At 38.7% G+C, this 23,206-nt stretch overlaps 1 protein-coding gene across 3 annotated transcripts in view; it reads left to right on the plus strand.

Moving 5' to 3' along the window:
- C4H10orf67 (chromosome 4 C10orf67 homolog) overlaps window positions 1–23,206 on the plus strand; it is a 127,185-nt gene that overhangs the window by 86,859 nt on the left and 17,120 nt on the right. For all 3 annotated transcript variants that reach the window (XM_058183163.1, XM_058183161.1, XM_058183162.1), the window contains 6 exons: window positions 8,390–8,608; window positions 15,727–15,812; window positions 15,893–15,958; window positions 18,180–18,264; window positions 19,819–19,914; window positions 21,631–21,730. In XM_058183163.1, coding sequence (XP_058039146.1) covers window positions 8,390–8,608; window positions 15,727–15,812; window positions 15,893–15,958; window positions 18,180–18,264; window positions 19,819–19,914; window positions 21,631–21,730 — 652 coding nt within the window. The remainder of the gene's footprint in view (window positions 1–8,389; window positions 8,609–15,726; window positions 15,813–15,892; window positions 15,959–18,179; window positions 18,265–19,818; window positions 19,915–21,630; window positions 21,731–23,206) is intronic.

The raw sequence follows: 23,206 nt of genomic DNA on the forward strand, positions 1-23,206 counted from the left end.
ACATTGTTAATAATTAAAATACAGGAGTGGAGGTTTGAGAAATATGCAAAATAAATGAGAAAATCGGGGTTGTCTGGACACCAGAAATATTGAAAATAAATACAGCAATGGAGAGAGATAAGGAGAGAGATGAAAAGGAAGAAGGAGGGAGAGAGAAAGAAGAAAGGGAAGAGGAGAGGAGGAAAGGTAGGGGAAACAAGAGTAGGAGAGGAGGTTAGATAGGGAGGAAGTAGGGTGGAGGGAGAGAAAGGAAGGGGAAGTAGAGAAGGAGTAGGAGAGGAAAGAGAAAGGAGGGAGGGAAAAATGAGGGAGGGAAAGGAGAAAGAGGAGAAGGGATTGCTATGAAAGGGAAAAGATGAAATGGAAGAAAAGCAACCCCGAATATACTTGAATATATTAGGATAAAAATTGAAATAGTTAAAAGAAAAAAAAGAATGAAAGGGAATAAATATGAATAAAAAATGGAGAAATTAGAACTTGAGGGCAAAAGAAGATGTGACCTCATAAAATGAGCAAGGAAATATTAGGAAAAAATAAAAACTATGAAAAAAGAATATTTTGGCAAAATTTGCAATTAAGTAAAATAGATTTGAATATATTGAATTGTATAACATATGATATGGTCAATACTCTGTTCATGAATTATGTATGTGTGTGGAGGGGGAAACTAAAAAATCAATAAAAACTTGTAATTAAAAAAAAAACATATAGAAAACTAACTCTTTGCTGTCTTCTATTAGCTGCCCTGATTTTTGCAGTACACCTTTTTATGTAAGAAGGTTAGTAAACAGAATTATCTGGATACTTTGGGCTGTTATTCAGAGGCATACTGGAAACTGTACAATGAAGTTCATGAAGCAGCATAAGAGAAAATAGAATATAATTGTGGTTAAACATATGTATGCTTTGTTCAATATTTGTCTTCTAACACAGATTTAGTGAAGTACCTGGAATTATGGGTAGATACAGTAGTGGGCACCTGTCAGGATTTCAGAAGGTTCCTTACACCTTATATTTGTATATCTGAACAGTATTTGTACAAGAAAAAATATTTTGTATTAAAAAATAAAAAACAAAGTAAGTTTAATATGTTTTAATCAGCACAAGTTCTTGAATTGCCTGATGCTTGCATATATATTACTACAGTTGGGTAATACATTTGTTTAGCTGTCAAACAGTGTAGATCAATCAGGAAAAATAGTTGTTTAACAGTTCTTCACAAAGGGAAACTATTTTATTAATTGATTTATTATGTGCAATCAAATTGGTATTGACTCTCAATGACTGCATAGATAGACCTATTCCAGGATGATTTGTCCTCAAATTAGGCCCTTCAGATCTTCCAACAGTCCACCTATTGCTGCTGCAATCAAATCTATCCACCTTGGGGCTGGTCATCCCCTTATCTTTCCTGCTACATATATTTCCCAGCTTTGTTTGTTTGTTTATATGTATCCCACCTTTATTATTTTTATAAAAAAACTCAAAATGGCAAACATAACCAACATGCATTCCTCCTCCCATTTCCCATTTTCCTAGTGAACAAGTATGAGCCAGCAGTGTGCTGCATCTGCGAAAAAAGCTAATGCAATCCTAAACTGCATTAACAGAAGGATGATATCAAGACCACATGAAATGTTACTACCATTTTATATTGCACTCGTGAGATATTACATTTGGAATACTGCATCCAGCTTTGGTCGCACAATACAAAAAAGATGTTAAGACTTTAGAAAGAGTGCAGAGAAGAGCAATAAAGATGATTAGAGGACTGATGGCTAAACCATATAACGAAGAGTTACAGGAACTGAGAATGTCAAGTCTAATGAGAGAAGGAATAGAAATGACATGATAGCATTATCAAAAATCAGACCAGGATTCAGAAAGGTATTTAAAGGCCAATGCTCCCCCAGACAAGCACAGTCCAAAGCGCACTGAAGATGTTTCCTCAAATGGGGATGAAATGTTTGTAACCAAATCACCAAGCTCAGAACTCAAATCAACAATATAGCTACCAGCCAAAACTACTAATATACAAAAACATTTCATAGAGCAATATATTGGTGTTTCATTTTGGAGTTTTAAAACCACACTAATTTTCCAGTTCAGCTTCCTTCCTATATATTCATCATATAGATTGGAAAAAAATTAAGAGAGAATATACAGCCTTGTCTCGCTGTTTGCCAACCTAGAACAGCCTATTTTGCCATATTATGAAAGGCAGGAATCCAGGCGGCGATTTCCTGTCTAGTCTTTAGGTTACACATAAGGAAATACGATGTTCTGGGATTGCCATTTTCTTAAGCACTTTCCACAGATTGATGCACTTGATGCAGTTTCTATAATCAATGAAGGACATATAAACTTTTTTTTAGTGTTAACATAACATAATAACAGACTTGGAAGGGACCTTGGAGGTCTTCTAGTCCAACCCCCTGCCCAGGCAGAAAACCCTACACCATTTCAGACAAATGGTTATCCAACATTTTCTTAAAAATTTCCAGTGTTGGAGCATTCACAACTTCTGCAGGCAAGTTGTTCCACTTATTGATTGTTCTAACTGTCAGGAAATTTCTCCTTAGTTCTAAGTTGCTTCTCTCCTTGATTACTTTCCACCCATTGCTTCTTGTCCTGCCTTCAGGTGTTTTGGAGAATAGCTTGACTCCTTCTTCTTTGTGGCAGCCCCTGAGATATTGGAACACTGCTATCATGTCTCCCCTAGTCCTTCTTTTCATTAAACTAGACATACCCAGTTCCTGCAACTGTTCTTCATATGTTTTAGCCTCCAGTCTCCTAATCATCTTTGTTGCTCTTCTCTGCACTCTTTCTAGAGTCTCAATATTTTTTTTACATCGTGGTGACCAAAACTGAATGTGTGGCCTTTATTTATTTTATTTTTATTTATTTATTTTTCATATTTGTATACCGCCCTATCTCCCTAGGGACTCAGGGCGGTTCACAGGCAATTAAAAATACATATAAATACAAGTTAAAATAACAGTTAAAAAACTTATTCTATAGCCCATTATTAAAAATAATATAAAAAATAAAAACCCGTTTAAAACCAATAAATTTAAAATCTAATCCAGTCCCGCGCAGATGAATAAATATGTTTTGAGCTCGCGACGAAAGGTTCAGAGGTCCGGAAGTTGACGCAGTCCTGGAGGGAGTTCGTTCCAGAGGGTGGGAGCCCCCACAGAGAAGGCCCTTCCCCTGGGCGTCGCCAGACGACACTGCCTAGCTGACGGCACCCTGAGGAGTCCCTCTCTGTGAGAGCGCACGGGCCGGTGAGAGGTATTTGGTAGCAGTAGGCGGTCCCGTAAATAGCCCGGCCCTATGCCATGGCCTTACCAAGGCATTATAAAGTGGCACTAACACTTCACATGATCTTGATTCTATCCCTCTGTTTATGCAACCTAGAACTGTGCTGGCTTTTTTGGCAGCTGCTGCACACTGCTGGCTCATATCTAAATGGTTATCCACTAGAATTCCAAGATCCCTCTCATAGTTACTACTATTGTGCAAGGTACCACATATACGATACCTGTGCATTTTGGGTTTTTTTTGCCTAAATGTAGAACTTTACTTTTTTCACTGTTGAATTTCATTTTGTTAGATAGCACCCAATGTTCAAGTCTGTCAAGATCCTTCTGTATCTTGAGCCTATCTTCTGGAGTGTTGGCTATTCCTGCCAGCTTGGTGTCATCTGCAAATTTGATGAGTTCCTCATCTATCACCTTATCCAAGTCATTGATGAAGATGTTGAAGAGTACTGGGCCTAAAACAGAGCCTTGGGGTACTCCACTGCATACTTCCCTCCATGTAGATGCAGTTCCATTGAGGACAAGACATTGAGTGCAGTTGGTCAGCCAGTTATGAATCCATCTGGTGGTGATACTGTCTAACCCACATTTTTCTATTTTATCTAGTAGTAGGTTATGGTCTACTTTATCAAATGCTTTACTGAAATCCAAGTAAATTATATCGACGCCATTCTTCTGGTCCACTAATTTTGTCATTTTGTCAAAGAATGCAATGAGATTAGTCTGGTATGATCTGTTTTTGACAAACCCATGTTGGCTTTTGCTTATTACTTTGTTTGCTTTGAGGTGTTCAATGAGTCGTTGCTTGATTATCTTTTCCAGAATCTTCCCTGGTAATGAGGTCAGGCTAATAGGTCTGATAGGTCTGTAGTTTCCTGGATCTGTTTTTTTTTCCTTTTTTGAAGATGGGAACTACATCAGCTCTTTTCCAGTCCTCTGGCAGTTCCCCTGTGCTCTAGGATCTTTGAAAGATATAGTTCAGTGGTTCTGAGATCTTGTCTGCCAGTTCCTTCAGAACCTTGGGGTGTAATCCATCCGGTCCTGGTGATTTGAACTCATCTAGGATAGACAGGTGTTCACTTACCATTTTCCTCCCTATTTTAACTTGTGTTCCTAATCTGTTTTCTGTGGTGCTGTTTTTGATAGGTTGGATTGTTTTTTCCTTTTGTGTAAAGACAGATGCAAAAAATGAGTTAAGTAGATCTGCTTTCTCTCTGTTGCTTGTCACCTTCTTACCACTTTCTCCCAGCAATGGGCCAATTGTTTCCTTGACTTTTTTCTTGTTTTTAACATGTTGGAAGAAGCTTTTTTTTTTGTTATTCTTTACTTTTGTTGCAAGCCTTTGTTCATTGTGAGCCTTAGCTTTCCTCACTTCAGCTTTGCAGGCTTGGCTGTTTGCTGATATTCTGCCTTAGTTATATGCTTCTCTTTCCACTTTTTATACTTGTCCTTTTTGTCTTTCAGTTTGTCAGAGAGTTCTTTATGCAGCCATGCTGGTTTCTTTTGAGAGCTGTTATTTTTCTTCTTTATTGGTATTGTGCTAGACTGGGCTTTTATAATCTCACTTTTCAAAATTTCCCAAGCTTCTTGAGTTGTTTTCCCCTTGAGGATTCTCATCCATGGAATCCTTGTTCTTTGGCTTTCTCAATTATCCAGCACAGATCAGCTATAATGTTTCTAAAGCAAATATGAACATTTGGCATCTCTTTCTTTCTATGTAGCTCTCTAATCTGCATAATCCTAAGAATTATTTTGCTAACATGTGAAACTTACAATTTGATCTAACTGATTAAATATTCTGTAGCTCTCCTTTCTTGATATTGGTACATAGACTTACCTTTTCCATTTTGTTGGCCATTGTATTCTCCAAATTTCCTGTATAATTTTGTTAGAATCTTTCTGGGTCTTCTTCTATTTCTTCCATATTTGTGTAGATTTTTCCATCAATTTTTTAAACTTCCAATTTGGTAATGACCAGAATGCTGATTCAACATCACCTTCTAGTACTGGAGGCTCATGTGATTAGCAAGCATTTTTTAAGTTATCTTGAATACTGGTATCTCTACTGCACAGAATTTTAGTACGGGTAGTCCTCAATTTACAACCATTCATTTAGTTGTAAAATCGCAACAGCCCTGAAAAAAGTGACATGTATTTTTCACTTAACAACAGTTGCAGCATGGCATGGTCACATAATTAAAATTCAGATGCTTGGCAACTCACAGGTTCTCAAGGGCTGCACTGCCCTGGGGTCATATGATCACCTTTTGCAACCTTCTGACAAGCAAAGTTAATGGGGGAAGACAGGTTCAGTTAATAACCATGTGACTCACTTAACAAATACAGTGGTTCACTTAACAACTGTGGCAAGAAGGGTTACAGAATTGGGCAAAACTCACTTTACCACTGGAATTTTTGGACTCAATTGGGGTTGTAAGTTGAGGACTCTGTATATTCCATCCATCTTTGTTTCATATTCTTTGGACCACTTACTACCCCATTCTTTGGCAGCAGTCACAATATAATACAGGTAATCCATCATTTCTATTTGCTAAGAATGTGTCTCAGATTACCTAGGATGCAGAAGCATTTTTATAGAGCCACGTTTTATAGAACCATTTTTAAGAGCCATGGTGGCCCAGTGGTTAGATTGCAGTACTGCAGGCTGCTACTGCTGACTGCGGGCTACTCCTGCTGACTGTAGGCTGCCTGCAATTTGATAGTTCAAATCTCACCAGGCTCAAGGTTGATTCAGCCTTCTATCCTTCCGAGGTTGGTAAAATGAGGACAAAAGGTGTTGGGGGCAATATGCTGACTCTTAGAGCTTAGAGAGGGCTGTAAAGCACTGAGAAGTGGTATATAACTCTATTGCTATTTATTTATTTTATTTTATTTATTTAATTTTGTCATAACAATATACACAAGCATAACAAGCATAATAAAAGCACAACAAAAGATTATATAATATATAAACATATATATGAGGAGAAACAAGGTAGTATAAGCATATATATATATATATATAGGGGAAGAAACAATAGGACAGGAACGGTAGGCACATTTGTGCTCTTATGCACGCCCCTTAGAGTCCTCTTAGGAATGTGGTGAGGTCAACAGTGGATAGATCTTTAATAAAATTTTTGGGGTTATGAGAAGAGACCACAAAGTCAGGTAATGCATTCCAAGCATAGATAATTCTGTTACAGATATTGTGTTTTCTGCAATCTAAACTGGTGCGGTTGACATTAAGTTTAAATCTGTTGGTAGCTCTTGTGTTATTGTAGTTGAAACTGAAGTAGTCATTGGTAGGAAGGACATTATAACGGATGATTCTATGAGCTAAACCCAGGTCCTGTCGAAGGCGACCAAGTTCCAAGTTTTCTAGACCCAGGATATCAAGTCTGGTGGAATAAGGTATTTTATTGGTTACGGAGGAGTGGAAAACTCTTCTTGTAAAATACCTTTGGACACGCTCAACTGTATTGATATCAGATATATGGTATGGGTTCCAGACAGGCGAGCAGTAATCAAGAATTGGCCTAGCAAAAGTTTTATACACTCTGGTCAGTAGCGTGGTGTTTTTGGAAAAGAAGCTACGTAGAATTAAGTTAACAACTTTTAGAGCCTTTTTTGCTATATAGTTGCAGTGGGCTTTGGCACTTAGATCGTTAGATATAAAAACTCCAAGGTCTTTGACTGGGTGGGGGTCATCTGTGAGGTAATGTCCATCAAGCATGTACTTAGTGATTGGGTTCTTTCTTCCAATATGTAGGACTGAGCATTTGCTGGTTGAGATTCGTAGTTGCCAAATTTTAGACCAAGCGGTTAGATGATCAAGGTCTTTTTGAATTGTAGATGTATTGTCAGTGGTGTTAAAAAGTTTGACATCATCAGCAAAGAGAATACAGTCACTTGAGATGTGATCACAAAGATCATTTATGAATACTATAAAGAGAGTTGGTCCAAGAACGCTACCTTGAGGAACACCACTCTTGACAGGAACAGGATTTGATATAGCACTACCAACCTTAACCACTTGTTGTCTGTTCGACAGAAAAGCAGATATCCAGTTGTGGATATTGCTATGTTTCAGTTTATTGTAAAGGTTAGCACCTCATTTGACTGCATTTAACTCCTAATTGTTTATATATTTTAAAACTATTACACAGTTCTGATTGGCACCAGACGAGATACCTTGCAGGTATACTGAGAATCAAAGACACTAGCATATAAACTTAGAGTAATTTTTTTAGAAACATAGAATGCTTTCTTCAGCAAACCTTGGTTTTTAAAATTTAACTTTAGGATCTGTAGATCATTGGTCTGATTTATAGTTAATATATAGACATGACTGAAAATAATATACAACAGCAATAAAATTCTGTTGACATATTTAATAGTTTTAGGCAGAAATAACTAACTTTTCCCCCACTAAAGGGCCATATTCATTTCTATTGTTGCTTTGTTTTCCAAAGCCTGCGTATAAAGCTCATCTCTTCTCAAATGCATTTCATCTACAACAGGGGGATATCATTGGCACGTAACAGATCAGATTTGGAGTGAAGATTAAAAATAGTTTTACCCCATTGTGTTCCTCCGCCCACATTAGTTTCCTTATCTTACTTGCCTTTTTCATCCTAGCTGTGCATTAGCTATTTATTGCTGTTTTTAAATCTGATTTTGTGACTTTGACAATTCTGTGACTGGACTAGACAAACTGTACTAGACACCTTATAAATTGCCATTCAGCCTTCCAAAGCTTGTTATTATTGTGTTTTATTCATTTCTAATATTTATACCCCTAAACCCTAAGAAGCAGGAATCTGAAAGAAGTTCTCTGAAACAGCCATCAAGATGAGAGCAGGTGAGTTTCCCTTGGGAAGATATTTGAGTGCTAGACAAGATACACACACACACACACACACACACACACACACACACACACACACACAACTAGCCAAGCTTTGAAATGAGATTTGTATCAGGGCATAATGCCTGAGAGCTATCTTACAAAAAAAAAAAACCTTCATGTCTTAAATAGAAGGATTATTAATTGTATTTCATAGAAAGTCTCAGATCTGGATGGAACAGTGAAAAAAGGCCGAAGAAAAAGCTTGAAAGGGAAAACTGTCAAAGAATCGGCTAGTAAAGAGACAGCTCTTAAATCAGTAACTACCAAAGACACAACCATCAAAGATGCAGCCGCCAAAGCAGCAACCATCAAAGAAGCAGCCACCAAAGAAGCAGCAACCAAAGGAGATGGGACAAGTGAAACTTTGGATGAGGTATCGAGCTGTTTTTCTAAGCTAAGACAACCCTGATCCCCAAATCACATCTTCATTCTCAACTGCAGGATTGTCCTCATAACTTTTCTCAAAGACCTTTGTAACAAAAGGGCAAAATGAAGAGGGAGCAAGGAATTTTCAAGTTTTCCTTGTGTTTATCCTGACCGGTGGCATGTTCCACAATACATTCCACTAGCATTCTTCATTAGGTGTTCAAATTAAAAAAACTACTCTAGAGAAGATGCATCTTCTCTGGGCGAAAAACCGAAAAGTGAGATTAGGCTAAGATTTGTTGGTTCGTAAGGATGTATTAATCAGTTTAATAAGCAACAACATGCAGAAGCTCTGTAATCATGTTTGATTGATTGATTGATGGTCCACCCATCTTACCTCATGTGCTGTCTTTTCAATAACTTTTCCTTCCTTGTCACAGTTTTCAATTAATCACAGTTTCCCATTATGTCAACTACCAAACTGCTTTTCAGTATTGAAATAAGCCAGAAATAGAAATTATTTTAGTCAACTGTAATGTCCTGCTTGGACATAACTGAAATTTTGTTGGATAATTACTGAGAAGAAAGGAAGAAATGGGCAGAATAATGATGGAGAATATATTTAACTTGGTCGATTATGCTAAGCCCTCTTTCTCTCTTTTCAAACCAGGCCAGCAAATGAACAAAAATATAAATTCTTTTTAGTTAGAATTCAAATTACTGGCCACTGTACAGTAGACTATGAGTGGAGCAGCTAATGATCCCTAGACAGTTAGCATGGCCAGAGACTGTGGAGGTTGGAAGCAGTATTCTCCACTAGGGAAGTAGGGCCTAATAACAAAAGCAGCATTGCATCTCTAAGTCCCATTTTTTTTGTCAGTGACACTGCAGAAACTTAGAAGAGGGCAGTTTTGATGAAGATAGTAAGATCTGGCAGATGTCCTTAGTTATTGCCATTTGTGGAAAATGGACATCGTACTCTTGATCTTCACAAATCACTACTTTTTTCAATAGCATTTGAACTAATTTGTTTTTACATGTTATCTTTTTTATCTAGAAATAACAATAACAGTTTTAGATTTTTAAACAAGACGCAGGCTTCTAAATAAATTTGCGTACATATTGTAAGTGCATACTGCTTTCCAAGGCTTTTGTATAACCCATAGCCTTCTCAGCTGCTGTTTATTTTGGGTTAATAATTACATTCAGTAGTTTTAATGTGGTGTGTGGTAGGTAGGCTTTTTACTACAGGTAGTCCTCGACTTATGATCAGAATTAAGCCCAAAATTTTTGTTTTGGGAGACATGTTTGCTAAGTGAATTTTGCCCCATTTTATGACTTTTTTTGCTGTGGTTGTTAAGTGAATCACTGCAGTTGCTAAGTTAGTAACATGGTTGGTAAATTAATCTGACTTCCCCATTGATTTTGCTTGTCAGAAGGTCACAAAAGGTGATCACAGGACCTCGGGCCACTGCAGCCATCATAAATATGAGTCTGACTTTTGATCATGTGACCATGGGAGTGCTGCAATGCAATTTCAACCAAACTTAGTACACAGATGACTTACTGTCTGGAAACAAATACTGTGGGGGTAAGACACCCCTAGTGTGTGTCTGGGTGTCTGTGTCTGGGTGTTCCACCATAACTCTGGAACGCCTCACGCAATTTTAACCAAACTTAGTACACAGATGACTTACTCTCTGGAAAAAAATACTGTGGAGGTAACATACCCCTAACACCCCTTGGTGTGTGTGTGTGTGTGTGTTCCACCATAACTCTAGAGCAATTTCAACCAAACTTGATACATAAATGACTTACCCTCTGGAAAAAAATACTGTGGGAGTAACACACCCTTAACAATCTTCGGTCTGTGTCTGTGTCTGTGTGTTCAACCATAGCTCTGGAATGCCTCAAACAATTTTAACCAAACTTGCTACACAAATAACTTATTCTCTGCAAAAAAAATACTGTGGGGATAACACACCCCTCAGTGTGTGTATGTGTGTGTGTGTGTATACGTGTGTGTGTGTGTGTGTGTGTGTGTGTGTGTGTGTGTGTGTTCCAGCATAACTCTGGAATACCTGGACTGCTGAAATGAAAAGGAATGAATTATATCTATAGTGTCAAATCACAGTACTTTTGACAGTTATAGTGTGCATTTTGTATTCAAGTTCTGTTAAGATACAGCCTGTTGTGCCTTAAAATGGCTTCTAATGTACATCACAATGGAGTTGCCATGGTAACGGCTTCACAGTACTCCACAAGGCAGCTCCCTCTGGTAAGGGGAATTGGTTCTTAAACAAACAAACAAACAAACAATAAACCCCCTAGGCCCTCAGCTTCAAACAAAGAGGGCAAGTTGTCGGGAGAGGTACCTACTAATGCAGATAATCACCTCAAAGGCTGTTCCCTGTAGAATTTTTTCCAGGCTGTTAGCAGGGCAATTAGGTCTCTAATTCTCACCACAGTGAGAGATCGTTTTTCCTATCTAATATAGGATTGGAATAAATAAATACCCGGACAACGCCAGGTTATTGGCTAGTGTGTGTGTGTGTGTGTGTGTGTGTGTGTGTGTGTAGGTCTTGGCATTTTCGGGTCTTTTCCCGTGTGAGGTTGAGAGTATCTTGGCAACGTTTCGACGAGGTCTCACTCATCATCTTCAGGCTGGTGTCTTTGGCTTCGTGCTTCTCGAGCAAAGAGTGGTCAGAGCTGCCGTCTCTCTATAAATAGTGGTGGGGAGGTGGGGAGTGTTGCTGTGAGCAAGTTGGTTGGCTCTGTGGTTGCATCCTGATTGGTAGGTGGAGTGGGTATTTGCAGATTGGTCGGTTGTTTTGTAGCATCCTGTGTGGGTGTGGTCCTGGTCTTTTGTTCCTGAGCTTTGGTGTTGTGGCCTCTGAAGTTCTGTGATGTGATGTCTTGAGCAGATGGCTGTGATGCAGCATCCCAGGCCTTGGTTTGGCTCCGAGTCCGAGGTCCTGTCTTGTGTTCCTGGTGTGTGTCAGCCTGCTTTGTGTGGGGATCGGAAGGGGGCGCAGCAGCCAGTGGTGCCAGCATGGTCTGGTTTCTGGATGGTGGTTGTATTTCGTCTGTAGGATGGTTTTGGGTTTGAATCTGGTGAGGATGATTGGTGGTGACGTCGTATGTTATCCTGGGTCATATGTTATCCTGGGTCCGGTGTCAATTTTTGTGGCTGGGACTTGTTTGTTGATTAGGGCTAGTTTCCAGATGTCTGGTAGGCGGGAGGTATCATCATGTTTGTTCACCGGAAAAGACCCGAATACGCCAAGACCTACATACCTATACCTGTGAAAACCTACATATATATATATATATATATATATATATATATATGTATGTATGTATGTATGTATGTATGTATGTATGTATGTATATATATATATGTATGTATGTATATTTGTATATATGTATATATGTATATGTATATATATTTGTTTTCTGAGGTTTTTGCGGGTGTTTGTATGTAGGTCTTTGGTTATTCGGGTTTTCTCCCGCGTAAAATTGGAAGTGTCTTGGCGACGTTTTGACGAAGTCTCATTCGTCATCTTCAGGCTTCAGCTTCGTGCTTCTGGGAGCAATGTGTGATTGCAGATGTTTCTTCCTTTTTTTTTTAACTTTTTTTTTTTTTTTAGTAAAAAAGTTTTATTTTTAAATCATGTCAAACAATTCATTCAATGTACAGTTATATACATTTAGTCGGGCCTGCCCAGTCCCCACCCCCCTTTTTAACACTCCCCTCTTCTACCTTCTTTTACTATCCAAACCTTCTTGTCCTTCTCTTATCTACATCCTCTCCTCCCTCCACCCTACACCTTCCTTCTCCCTCTTCTACCCCTCTTCCTTACAATGTGTGATTGTAGCTGTTTCTTCCTTTTTAACTGCTAGTGGGGGTTTGAACTGATTGGGTGGGAGCTTGGCTGTGCTTGGATGGGGGTTTTTTTGTGCTCTGATTGGATGGGGGTGTATCCTGTTTGGGTGGGGGCTTGGTTGTGCTCAGATTAGTCTGTTGCAGTCGAAACGTCGCCAAGACACTTCCAATTTTACGCGGGAGAAAACCCGAATAACCAAAGACCTACATATATATATATATGTATTGTTCTGTTTCCCTCCTCCCAATACTCCCAGCAAAGAGTCAGTCAGAGGCCTTCTTTTCTTCTTTTATTTACATAGATACATGTCCTGGCCACGTCTACCCACGGGCCTGCCAAGTTTCTGGAGATAACGAGGAAATTATAGATAAGGCCAGAATTACTCACGAATATATTCTTCCCTCCATTGAGACAGTTAGCCCGCGCCAATTCATTGCTTTGTCCAAGACAAAAAAACCAGGAAGTCCCGCCTCCTATTTATAGTCTCTGCAGATGTCACTGCATGACAATTATGACTTGGCTTTCCCCCAACACTCCTTCTGCTGCGCACGCCGATCACACCTGCGCAGCCTTGCATCACTCCAAAACTGTTCTTGGGGCGTTGCCAAATCAGAAGAAGGCTCCAGGGAATCAGGTCTTGCCGGCCCCTCCTCTTCCCTTTGAGTGGGTGCCAGGGAGGGAAAGGGCTCAAGAGAAGCCGGGCTTGCCAGGTCTTCTCCCTCACTTTCTGAATCATCTGAGTCCAGGAGTCCGGGTCCAGGAACCTGGGTCACAACATGTATATATATTTGTTTTCTGAGGTATTCGCGGGTGTTTGTATGTAGGTCTTTGGTTATTCGGGTTTTCTCCCGCGTAAAATTGGAAGTGTCTTGGTGACATTTCGACGAAGTCTCATTCGTCATCTTCAGGCTTCAGCTTCGTGCTTCTGGGAGCAATGTGTGATTGCAGCTGTTTCTTCCTTTTTAACTGCTAGTGGGGGTTTGAACTGATTGGGTGGGAGCTTGGCTGTGCTCTGATTGGGTGGGGTTTTTTTTGTGCTCTGATTGGATGGGGGTGTATCCTTTTTGGGTGGGGGCTTGGTTGTGCTCAGATTAGTCTGAGTTGCAGTCGAAACGTCGCCAAGACACTTCCAATTTTACGCGGGAGAAAACCCGAATAACCAAAGACCTACATATATATATATGTATATATATTTGTTTTCTGAGGTATTCGCGGGTGTTTGTATGTAGGTCTTTGGTTATTCAGGTTTTCTCCCACCTAAAATTGGGAGTGTCTTGGTGACATTTCGACAAGTCTCATTCGTCATCTTCAGGCTTCAGCTTCGTGCTTCTGGGAGCAATGTGTGATTGCAGCTGTTTCTTCCTTTTTAACTGCTAGTGGGGGTTTGAACTGATTGGGTGGGAGCTTGGCTGTGCTCTGATTGGATGGGGTTTTTTTGTGCTCTGATTGGATGGGGGTGTATCCTGTTTGGGTGGGGGCTTGGTTGTGCTCAGATTAGTCTGAGTTGCAATCGAAACGTCGCCAAGACACTTCCAATTTTACGCGGGAGAAAACCCAAATAACCAAAGACCTACCTACATACATACATATACATACATATACATACATATATATATATATATATATATATATATGTTTTCTGAGGTTTTCGCGGGTGTTTGTATGTAGGTCTTTGGTTATTCGGGTTTTCTCCCGCGTAAAATTGGAAGTGTCTTGGCGACGTTCAACGAAGTCTCATTGTCATCTTCAGGCTTCAACCGTGCTTCTGGGAGCAATGTGTGATTGCAGCTGTTTCTTCCTTTTTAACTGCTAGTGGGGGTTTGAACTGATTGGGTGGGAGCTTGGCTGTGCTCTGATTGGGTGGGGTTTTTTTTGTGCTCTGATTGGATGGGGGTGTATCCTTTTTGGGTGGGGGCTTGGTTGTGCTCAGATTAGTCTGAGTTGCAGTCGAAACGTCGCCAAGACACTTCCAATTTTACGCGGGAGAAAACCCGAATAACCAAAGACCTACATATATATATATGTATATATATTTGTTTTCTGAGGTATTCGGTGTTTGTATGTAGGTCTTTGGTTATTCGGGTTTTCTCCCGTAAAATTGAAGTGTCTTGGTGACATTTCGACAAGTCTCATTCGTCATCTTCAGGCTTCAGCCGTGCTTCTGGGAGCAATGTGTGATTGCAGCTGTTTCTTCCTTTTAACTGCTAGTGGGGGTTTGAACGGATTGGGGGGGAGCTTGGCTGTGCTTTGATTGGATGGGGTTTTTTTGTGCTCTGATTGGGGGGGGGTGTATCCTGTTTGGGTGGGGGCTTGGTTGTGCTCAGATTAGTCTGAGTTGCAATCGAAACGTCGCCAAGACACTTCAATTTTACGCGGGAGAAAACCCAAATAACCAAAGACCTACCTACATACATATACATACATATACATACATATATATATATATATATATATATGTTTTCTGAGGTTTTCGCGGGTGTTTGTATGTAGGTCTTTGGTTATTCGGGTTTTCTCCCGCGTAAAATTGGAAGTGTCTTGGCGACGTTTCGACGAAGTCTCATTCGTCATCTTCAGCTTCAGTTCGAAGCCAAACAACAGCAATGCAGCTCACCAGCTCAAATCCCCCTGCAACTCAGACTAATCTGAGCACAACCAAGCCCCCACCCAAACAGGACACACCCCCAGCCAATCAGAGCACAAAAAAACCCCCATCCAATCAGAGCACAGCCAAGCTCCCACCCAATCAGTTCAAACCCCCACTAGCAGTTAAAAAGGAAGAAACAGCTACAATCACACATTGCTCCCAGAAGCACGAAGCTGAAGCCTGAAGATGACGAATGAGACTTCGTCGAAATGTCGCCAAGACACTTCCAATTTTACGCGGAGAAAATCCGAATAACCAAAGACATATATATATATATATATATATATATATATATATATATATATATATGTACACATACATACATAAATACATAAACATATATATATATGTATATATATATACACACACATACATATATATATACACACACACACACATACACACACACATATATATATACACATATGCATATATATGTTAATATATACTGATAATCTTGAATGAATAAATATTTATCTCTCTGCCCAACTGTTATAACTGTGTGTTCAGCATTTTCCATACATCCATAATTAATGCATGTTTCGTGTGTGTGTCTGTATCTGTGTGTATGTGTTTCAAATTATATTTGAAAAGGTAACAGCGGCTGACAGAAAAGCACTGTATAATGAAATAAAAAGGCTTAAGAAAGCTGAAGAGCAAGCAAGATTGCAGGTACAAAGGTAAGTGCACAAGGATTTTTGTATAAGACAATCATGCCATATTTTAAAAATTTATAAATGTTCCTCTTTTCTTTTTTCAGACTTCAGAAGGAATTAAGTGAGTTGAATCAATCTTGGGAATTAAAGTTTGATATTCTAAAGAGAAGGTATTATGTTACAAATAATATCTATTTGATTGTATTAACACATCATACTAAGCCTTGTGTGTTTGCTTTATGGTATGCTTTGTTGAATCCACCAAGGCCTATTTCACCCATAACCCTTAGCCTGCAAAGTACAACACTCACACATAGTAATGACAAAACCTCTTTGGACATTTTAAAGTGTTGGTAAAATACATACGCAACTAGAATTAGGTCAGAATTCTATAAGCAAATTATATAACCCTTTTTTTTGTATTACCTAAACCACAATTAAAATTGGTAAGCCGAGAAAAGACTATGATTTCAAAATGCACTTTATCCTTCATTGAAATACTGAAGAAAGAAAGCTAAAAGGAATTTGCCTGAGGAGAAAAATAGAAATCAGAGAGTTTTGTGTTTTAAGAGAGTGAAGTATGAATTTTTCATTTCCTAAATAGTGGATAATTACAAGTACTGTATCTTGGGAGCTGCTGTTTGTCTAGGTGGATGACTCCTTATTGAGTAAGCAAAGACTGAAAGAGCAATATCAGGCAGCCTAGTTCTAAGGAGAAGTTAAATGAAAGAGCAATCAGGAATTTACCTGAGAATTTTGGTGGTTGGGGAAATGTACTTGCAAATTTCCCCTCTGTTAGTTGTTTGTACAATACATGAACAGATGCAACCAGGGGTGAAATCCAGCAGGTTCTGACATGTTCTGGAGAACCGGTAGTGGAAATTTTGAGCAGTTCAGAGAACCGGCAAATACCACCTCTGGCTGGCCCCAGAGTGGGGTGGGAATGGAGATCTTGCAATATCCTTCCCCCAGGAGTGGGGTGGGAATATGGATTTTGCAGTATCCTTCCCCTGCCACACCCACAAAACCACACCACATCATGCCCGCCAAGCCACGCCCACAGAACTGATAGTAAAAAAAAATTGGATTTCACCACTGGATGCAACCATAATGACTGATGGTAATGAAACATCTGCAAGTAAACAACCAAGCTCAGATAGCACCAAGAACTCCATGGTCAAAATATGCAATTTAATCTTGAAGACAGTGGATTTTACTCAACTTTAAAAATTGAAAGCCAGATCTTGTGACAGGAGAAACCAATAGGAAAAGATGCTCAGTATCCATGGGAACTCCTAATGAAGGAAACATGAAAATCAAAATTGAAAGAAATTTCAGTGAGGAGAAAAAATATGAAAGGAAGCCAGTGTGGCTATGCAAAAAAATTGCTAAAGACAGGAAAACAAAGCAGGACACATACAGGAAATGGAAAGATTGCCAGATCACAAAGCAAAATACAGACAGGTAGCCCAGAATTGTAAATCTGGTGTCAGAAAAATGAAAGTTCGGAATGAGCTGAGGTTGGCTAAGAAAGCTAAGAACAGTCAAAAGGTCTTTGTTAAATTTATTTAAAATAAAAGTTTAAATAGTCACACAAACTGCCTAACAGAAAAGGCAAAATGCTAACAGCTAACAAAGACAACTATTTAATTCCCATTTTGTTTCTGACTTTTCTAACAAAGAAACTCTATGTATTCAACCAGGAAATTGCAAAGCACAGGACTGAAGTTTGAAATAGATATAAACATGGTCTGGAAATATTTTTCACACTGAGTTTAAATTTCCAGGACCAGGTGAAATACATCCTAGGTCCTGAAACAGCTAGCTGATAATCCAGTTAAATCCTTCTGTTCTTGAGAAATCCCCGAGAACTATTGAAGTGCCAAAGCTTAAGAGGAGGCAAATATTGCTGCCTCCAAATGGTGAGGGGAGGGGGAAAGATTCAACATTCCAGACTGTAAAGCAGTGGTGGGATTCAGCCAGTTCCCACCATTCAGGAGAACCGGTTGTTAAATTTCTGAGCAGTTTGGTGAACTAGTTGTTGGAAGAAATCATTAGGGCAGAGAACCGGTTGTTAAATTACTTGAATCCCACCACTGCTGAAAAGGCAAAGGATATTTTGTTATAATATTTAAAAATAGCTTATGGTATCATTTGCCCAGTTTGCTATGAGTTAGGCTGGAATTCAGTTTTTTGCTTCTTAAGCAGCAAAGTCGACTTTTTGAATTTATGGCAGAAATAATTTGCAATGGGACACTGAGTGGAGGGGTGCAATGTCTTGGGGAACTTCGGTAAAACTTTTGGTTTCAACCCTACTCTGATAAAAATGAAGCTGCAAAGGGGCAGTCATTTAATTAATTTAAAATTTGGATTCTTTCCATTTATTTCTAGCCTGCATGCTATTAAGAATGAGATGTATCTTAGACAATCACTGCAGCAATCAGTGAAATTCCGACGCCCATTACTAAATGAAAGGGTAGGTATAATAGGTACCCGTGTTCAGTATTTTTTTTCTTTAAAACTAAAAGCATGTGAAATTTTTGAAATTCAGAGTACAGAAGGGACCTGCTTTCTGATTTATGCAGCTCTTCTGATATTAGCATAAAGCCTAGTTTGGTGGGGAGACCCAAATTTGACCTTTCATTTGAGGTATTCTTTGTTTTGTGGCATGCTTTTTTTTTATTTGCATTTATATCCTGCTCTTCTCCGAAGACTCAGGGCGGCTTACACTATGTTAGCAATAGTCTTCATCCTATTTGTATATTTATATACAAAGTCAACTTATTGCCCCCAACAATCTGGGCCCTCATTTTACCTACCTTATAAAGGATGAAAGGCTGAGTCAACCTTGGGCCTGGTGGGACTTGAACCTGCAGTAATTGCAAGCAACTGTGTTAATTTTTTTTTAAATTTTTTTTTAAATTTACATTTATATCCCGCCCTTCTCCGAAGACTCAGGGCGGCTTACATTGTGTAAGGCAATAGTCTCATTCTATTTGTATATTTATATACAAAGTCAACTTATTGCCCCCCCCCCAACAATCTGGGTCCCCATTTTACCTACCTTATAAAGGATGGCGGCTGAGTAAACCTTGGGCCTGGTGGGACTAGAACCTGCAGTAATTGCAGGCAGCTGTGTTTAATAACAGACTGTCTTACCAGTCTGAGCCACAGAGGCCCTGTGATATGCTTCTGTATATCATAACGCTATGATATACAGATATGCTTCTGTATATCATAACACTTACATGTCCTGCAGGGATGTATGTCTTGCAAGTTGTGACCTATTTGGTGAATTAGGAGCTCTAGATCACACAATGTCATAGGTTCGCCATCATGGGTATAGCGTCTCCTGCTTGAGCGGGGTTGGGGAGGGTTGGACTGGATGACCTATAAAGTCCCTTCCAACTCTGTTAATCTATTTAAATCTTGTCCTTCTGATTTGGAGAATGAACATTATCTTTCATTTGTCTTTTATTGGCAGTTGTTCTTAATATGAACACCAGTGCCAACGATGATTCCTTCATAAATCCACATTTCAAACTTTTAATAATAATAATAACAGAGTTCGAAGGGACCTTGGAGGTCTTCTAGTCCAACCCCCTGCTGAGGCAGGAAACCCTACACCATTTCAGACAAACGGTTATCCAACATTTTCTTAAAAATTTCCAGTATTGGAGCATTCACAACTTCTGCAGGCAAGTTGTTCCACTGATTAATTGTTTTAGCTGTCAGGAAATTTCTCCTTAGTTCTAAGTTGCTTCTCTCCTTGATTAGTTTCCACCCATTGCTTCTTGTCCTACCCTCAGGTGCTTTGGAGAATAGTTTGACTCCCTCTTCTTTGTGGCAACCTCTGAGATTTTGGAACACTGCTATCACGTCTCCCCTAGTTCTTCTTTTCATTAACTTCTGTAACTTTTCTATAACTTCATTTTTTAGTAATGATTTTGAAAATGCTAGGATAGTGTATGAATTATGGCATGAGTTTTCATTGGCCACTGAATCGTTTGTATTGTGTTTTACTTTCCAGAAAGCTTTGCCTATACACATCCAGAATCGAGTTCAGAATCCTCCACATAAACGCCGTTGGATCTCAAGTACTTTGTATATGCAGTATTCACCTCTGGTGTGTAATTTAACATATGGCTAATAATTTTGTTGCTAGTGCTGCTAACTTTCCTTCCACTCAGTCAGGGCCTGGAAGATTACCAGCATGCTCAAAAGTGATGGTAAAGTATTGTAAATTCACAATCCAGGCCACCCACAATTAACTTGTAGCTTTTGTCAGAATTAAGAAAACAACCTCATGGCATTACAACGTAAGCTCCTCCCCTTTTGTACATGCATGTGGTATCACAATGCATATAGAAAATGGGCAGAGCCTGCCATGATGTCACAAAGCTGTCCCTCCTTGCCCCCACCCTCCGGGGATGCTGTCACAATCTCTATTTGCCATACAATTCTCCAAGTTAGAGATACAATCAATTCTGAACTGAGTTAAATATCTTCAGAATAATCTTGCTATTTGGTTTTTAATATATATACAGGTAGTCGTTAACTTCCAGGCATTATTGGGACCAGAATGTCCATTGTTAAGTAGGATTGTTGTTAAATGAGTTGCATATGATTTTACAACTGTTTTTACTACAGTTGTTAAATGATTCACTACAGTTGTTAAACAAATCCAGCTTCCCCATTGACCTTGCTTGTTGGAAGCCGGATGGGAAGGTCACAAATGGTTGACTCGTGACCCCAGGATGCTACAGCTATTCTAAATACAATTGTAAATTCAGGCCAAGCACCTAAATTTTATCATATGACTATGGAGATGCCACAATGATTGTGACAACTGGTCATAAGTCAATTTTTTTTAGTGTTGTTGTAATTTTGAATAATTGCTAAACAAATGGCTATAGGTGGAAAATTACTCATTTGAGACGCTGAAAGTGAAAATAATTGGTCCACATGCATTCTGAAGCTGGTGCTTTTTATTTGTTTATTTGCTTTAACAATTTATAGAGCTATCCATCTCACTGCAATGCCTCTGGGCAGTTTATAAGGATTGAAAGAATCATAACAGTGTTGTGGAAAATTCAGATGATAGCACAATACTAGGATGAAATGGCCATCTGTTCATTCAATAATCATTGGGTCCCAAATTTACAAGAATGAAGAAAATGGGAAATCAAGCATTTTATATAGTAGTTTAAGGCAACAGGGTGTGAGTGTTCTTTGAAACAAGTACTAGAAAGGAAAATAGGTAGCTTCCATTTAATCAGTGCTTTATAAGATGTCATGTCCTTTTTGACATCCATTTTATGAATTAGCAAACCTGTCTTCAGCCTCCAGTTTGGGAAAGTACCTGCAACATGGACTCAAAATTCCACTTTTGCCCAAGAACTCTGAAAGTCTGATTAATCCTGCTTTGTGTCAGCATCACTTATTTTTGAATGACTGGATTCACCTATTGTCCTAAGGCACGGGTTGTTTAATTGTGGTCCATTAAACAAGCTGCAATGGTAATAAATCATGCTTTGCAAATCTTAGTGGCTGGATTCACCCATCACACCAAACCAAAATAGAGCAAGCCACGCTTTCTTCAAGATAAATTAACTCAGTCAGAATGTTTAAAATGTATATTAAAGTTGTCAAGAACTATATTTTCTCTGTTCCACTTATATATTTATTTTGCTCAAAATTTCTACAATTTATCAATCCTCAAATGTTATAATACGTATTAACATTACCATATCAATCAACTATATATATGCACTGATTCTCTTTAAAGTTTCTTGTAATTTAATTGTATAAGACTTTTTCATAACAAAATATTTAATTTCAGCCGGAGATAACTACTGAGATAGATATTGAATCAGGTGATGAAGAACAAAATGATGCTGACAGTTCAGCTACAACTGCAGTACCCAAAGCTTTAACACAAGGCAAGTAATTCTTCTTTAACATATGGCAAGTGTCCTTCTTCTCATTTCATGTGGCATCAAAAACTTGGTTACTTTTAAATCTTACAGATTTCTATTTATTTTCTTGCTGATTATAATTTTTTTTTTTTACATTTATATCCCGCCCTTCTCCGAAGACTCAGGGCGGCTTACAGTGTGTAAGGCAATAGTCTCATTCTATTTGTATATTTACAAAGTCAACTTATTGCCCCCCCCCAACAATCTGGGTCCTCATTTTACCTACCTTATAAAGGATGGAAGGCTGAGTCAACCTTGGGTCTGGTGGGATTCGAGTCTGCAGTAATTGCAGGCTGCTGTGTTTTAATAACAGGCTATCTTACAGCCTGAGCCACCACAGCTCAGATCCCTCAGTTTAAAAACAATGCCCATAATTCTGTTGTTTATTTCATATACCATCAAAAGCAGTTAATTTTTATTTTTCAAGACACTTTTCTGTATTGCTGTTTATAGTACACAGAACTGGCTACAAGAGCTAGAAATACTCAGCCTTTGTGTGGGGTGAGTGTATGTAAAATAACCAATTAAGTTGCAACCGTCCCTAGGTTGAGGGAGGGGAGTTTCACTACAGACATATTAGCTTATTTCAATAGATTCTATCAGAAGAGCTTCCGACAGTGAACATTCTGCACAGATAGTGATAGTGGCTAATCATGTTTGTGAACTTCCAAAACTTTAATAAATCTGGTGTCTTTGTTAGTAGGACTGACCAACAATTCAGATTCAAAATAGACATTCTCTAAGGCAAAACACCAATCAATATATTCTTCCCTGCTCTAAGTATAAAATATTCAATCCAAGCAAAGTTATTTTGCTGTTTGAAGAAAATTTTATAGATAAAATTCATATACCTTGATATTACTAGAAATACCACAGTCCCTAAACCAGATGATATGTTCTTAGTCTTGGCTTATAAACCATGGTCTACCATCTGACTACCAATCAAATCTGGTCCCGCTTGGTTTTCTAGCCCAGGAAAAATCAACCAGAATAAAGCATTTGGTTCAAATAGGCTTTATTGTAACAAATAAACATGTAGACAAATCACATGAATATTTACTGAAGTCCCATTAGGAATATGTGCATCAGTTATTAGATTAAAAACTTTTATCCACCTGACCAAGTATTATCTGCTTTGCCTAGCAATAGGACATATTTTACATGATCTGATTCTTTTAACTAGAGCAGTATTTCTCAGATCTGGCAACTTGAAATGGCCTTCAACTCCCAGAATTCCCCAGCCAGTATGTTGTTTCGGGAATTCTGGGACATTCTACACATCTTCACATTGAGAAACATTGAACTAGAAAGAAATCAGGAGATTCCTCTGATAACTTTTGAATGCTAAGCATATGATCCAAATGCTAAGCACATGATCCAAAAGCTATATGATCCATCCCTTCTTCTTACTTATTTAGAGGTAAGCCATATGTAAGTTAT

The sequence above is a fragment of the Ahaetulla prasina genome, chromosome 4 (genome assembly GCF_028640845.1).
Source record: "Ahaetulla prasina isolate Xishuangbanna chromosome 4, ASM2864084v1, whole genome shotgun sequence".
Lineage (NCBI taxonomy): Eukaryota > Metazoa > Chordata > Lepidosauria > Squamata > Colubridae > Ahaetulla > Ahaetulla prasina.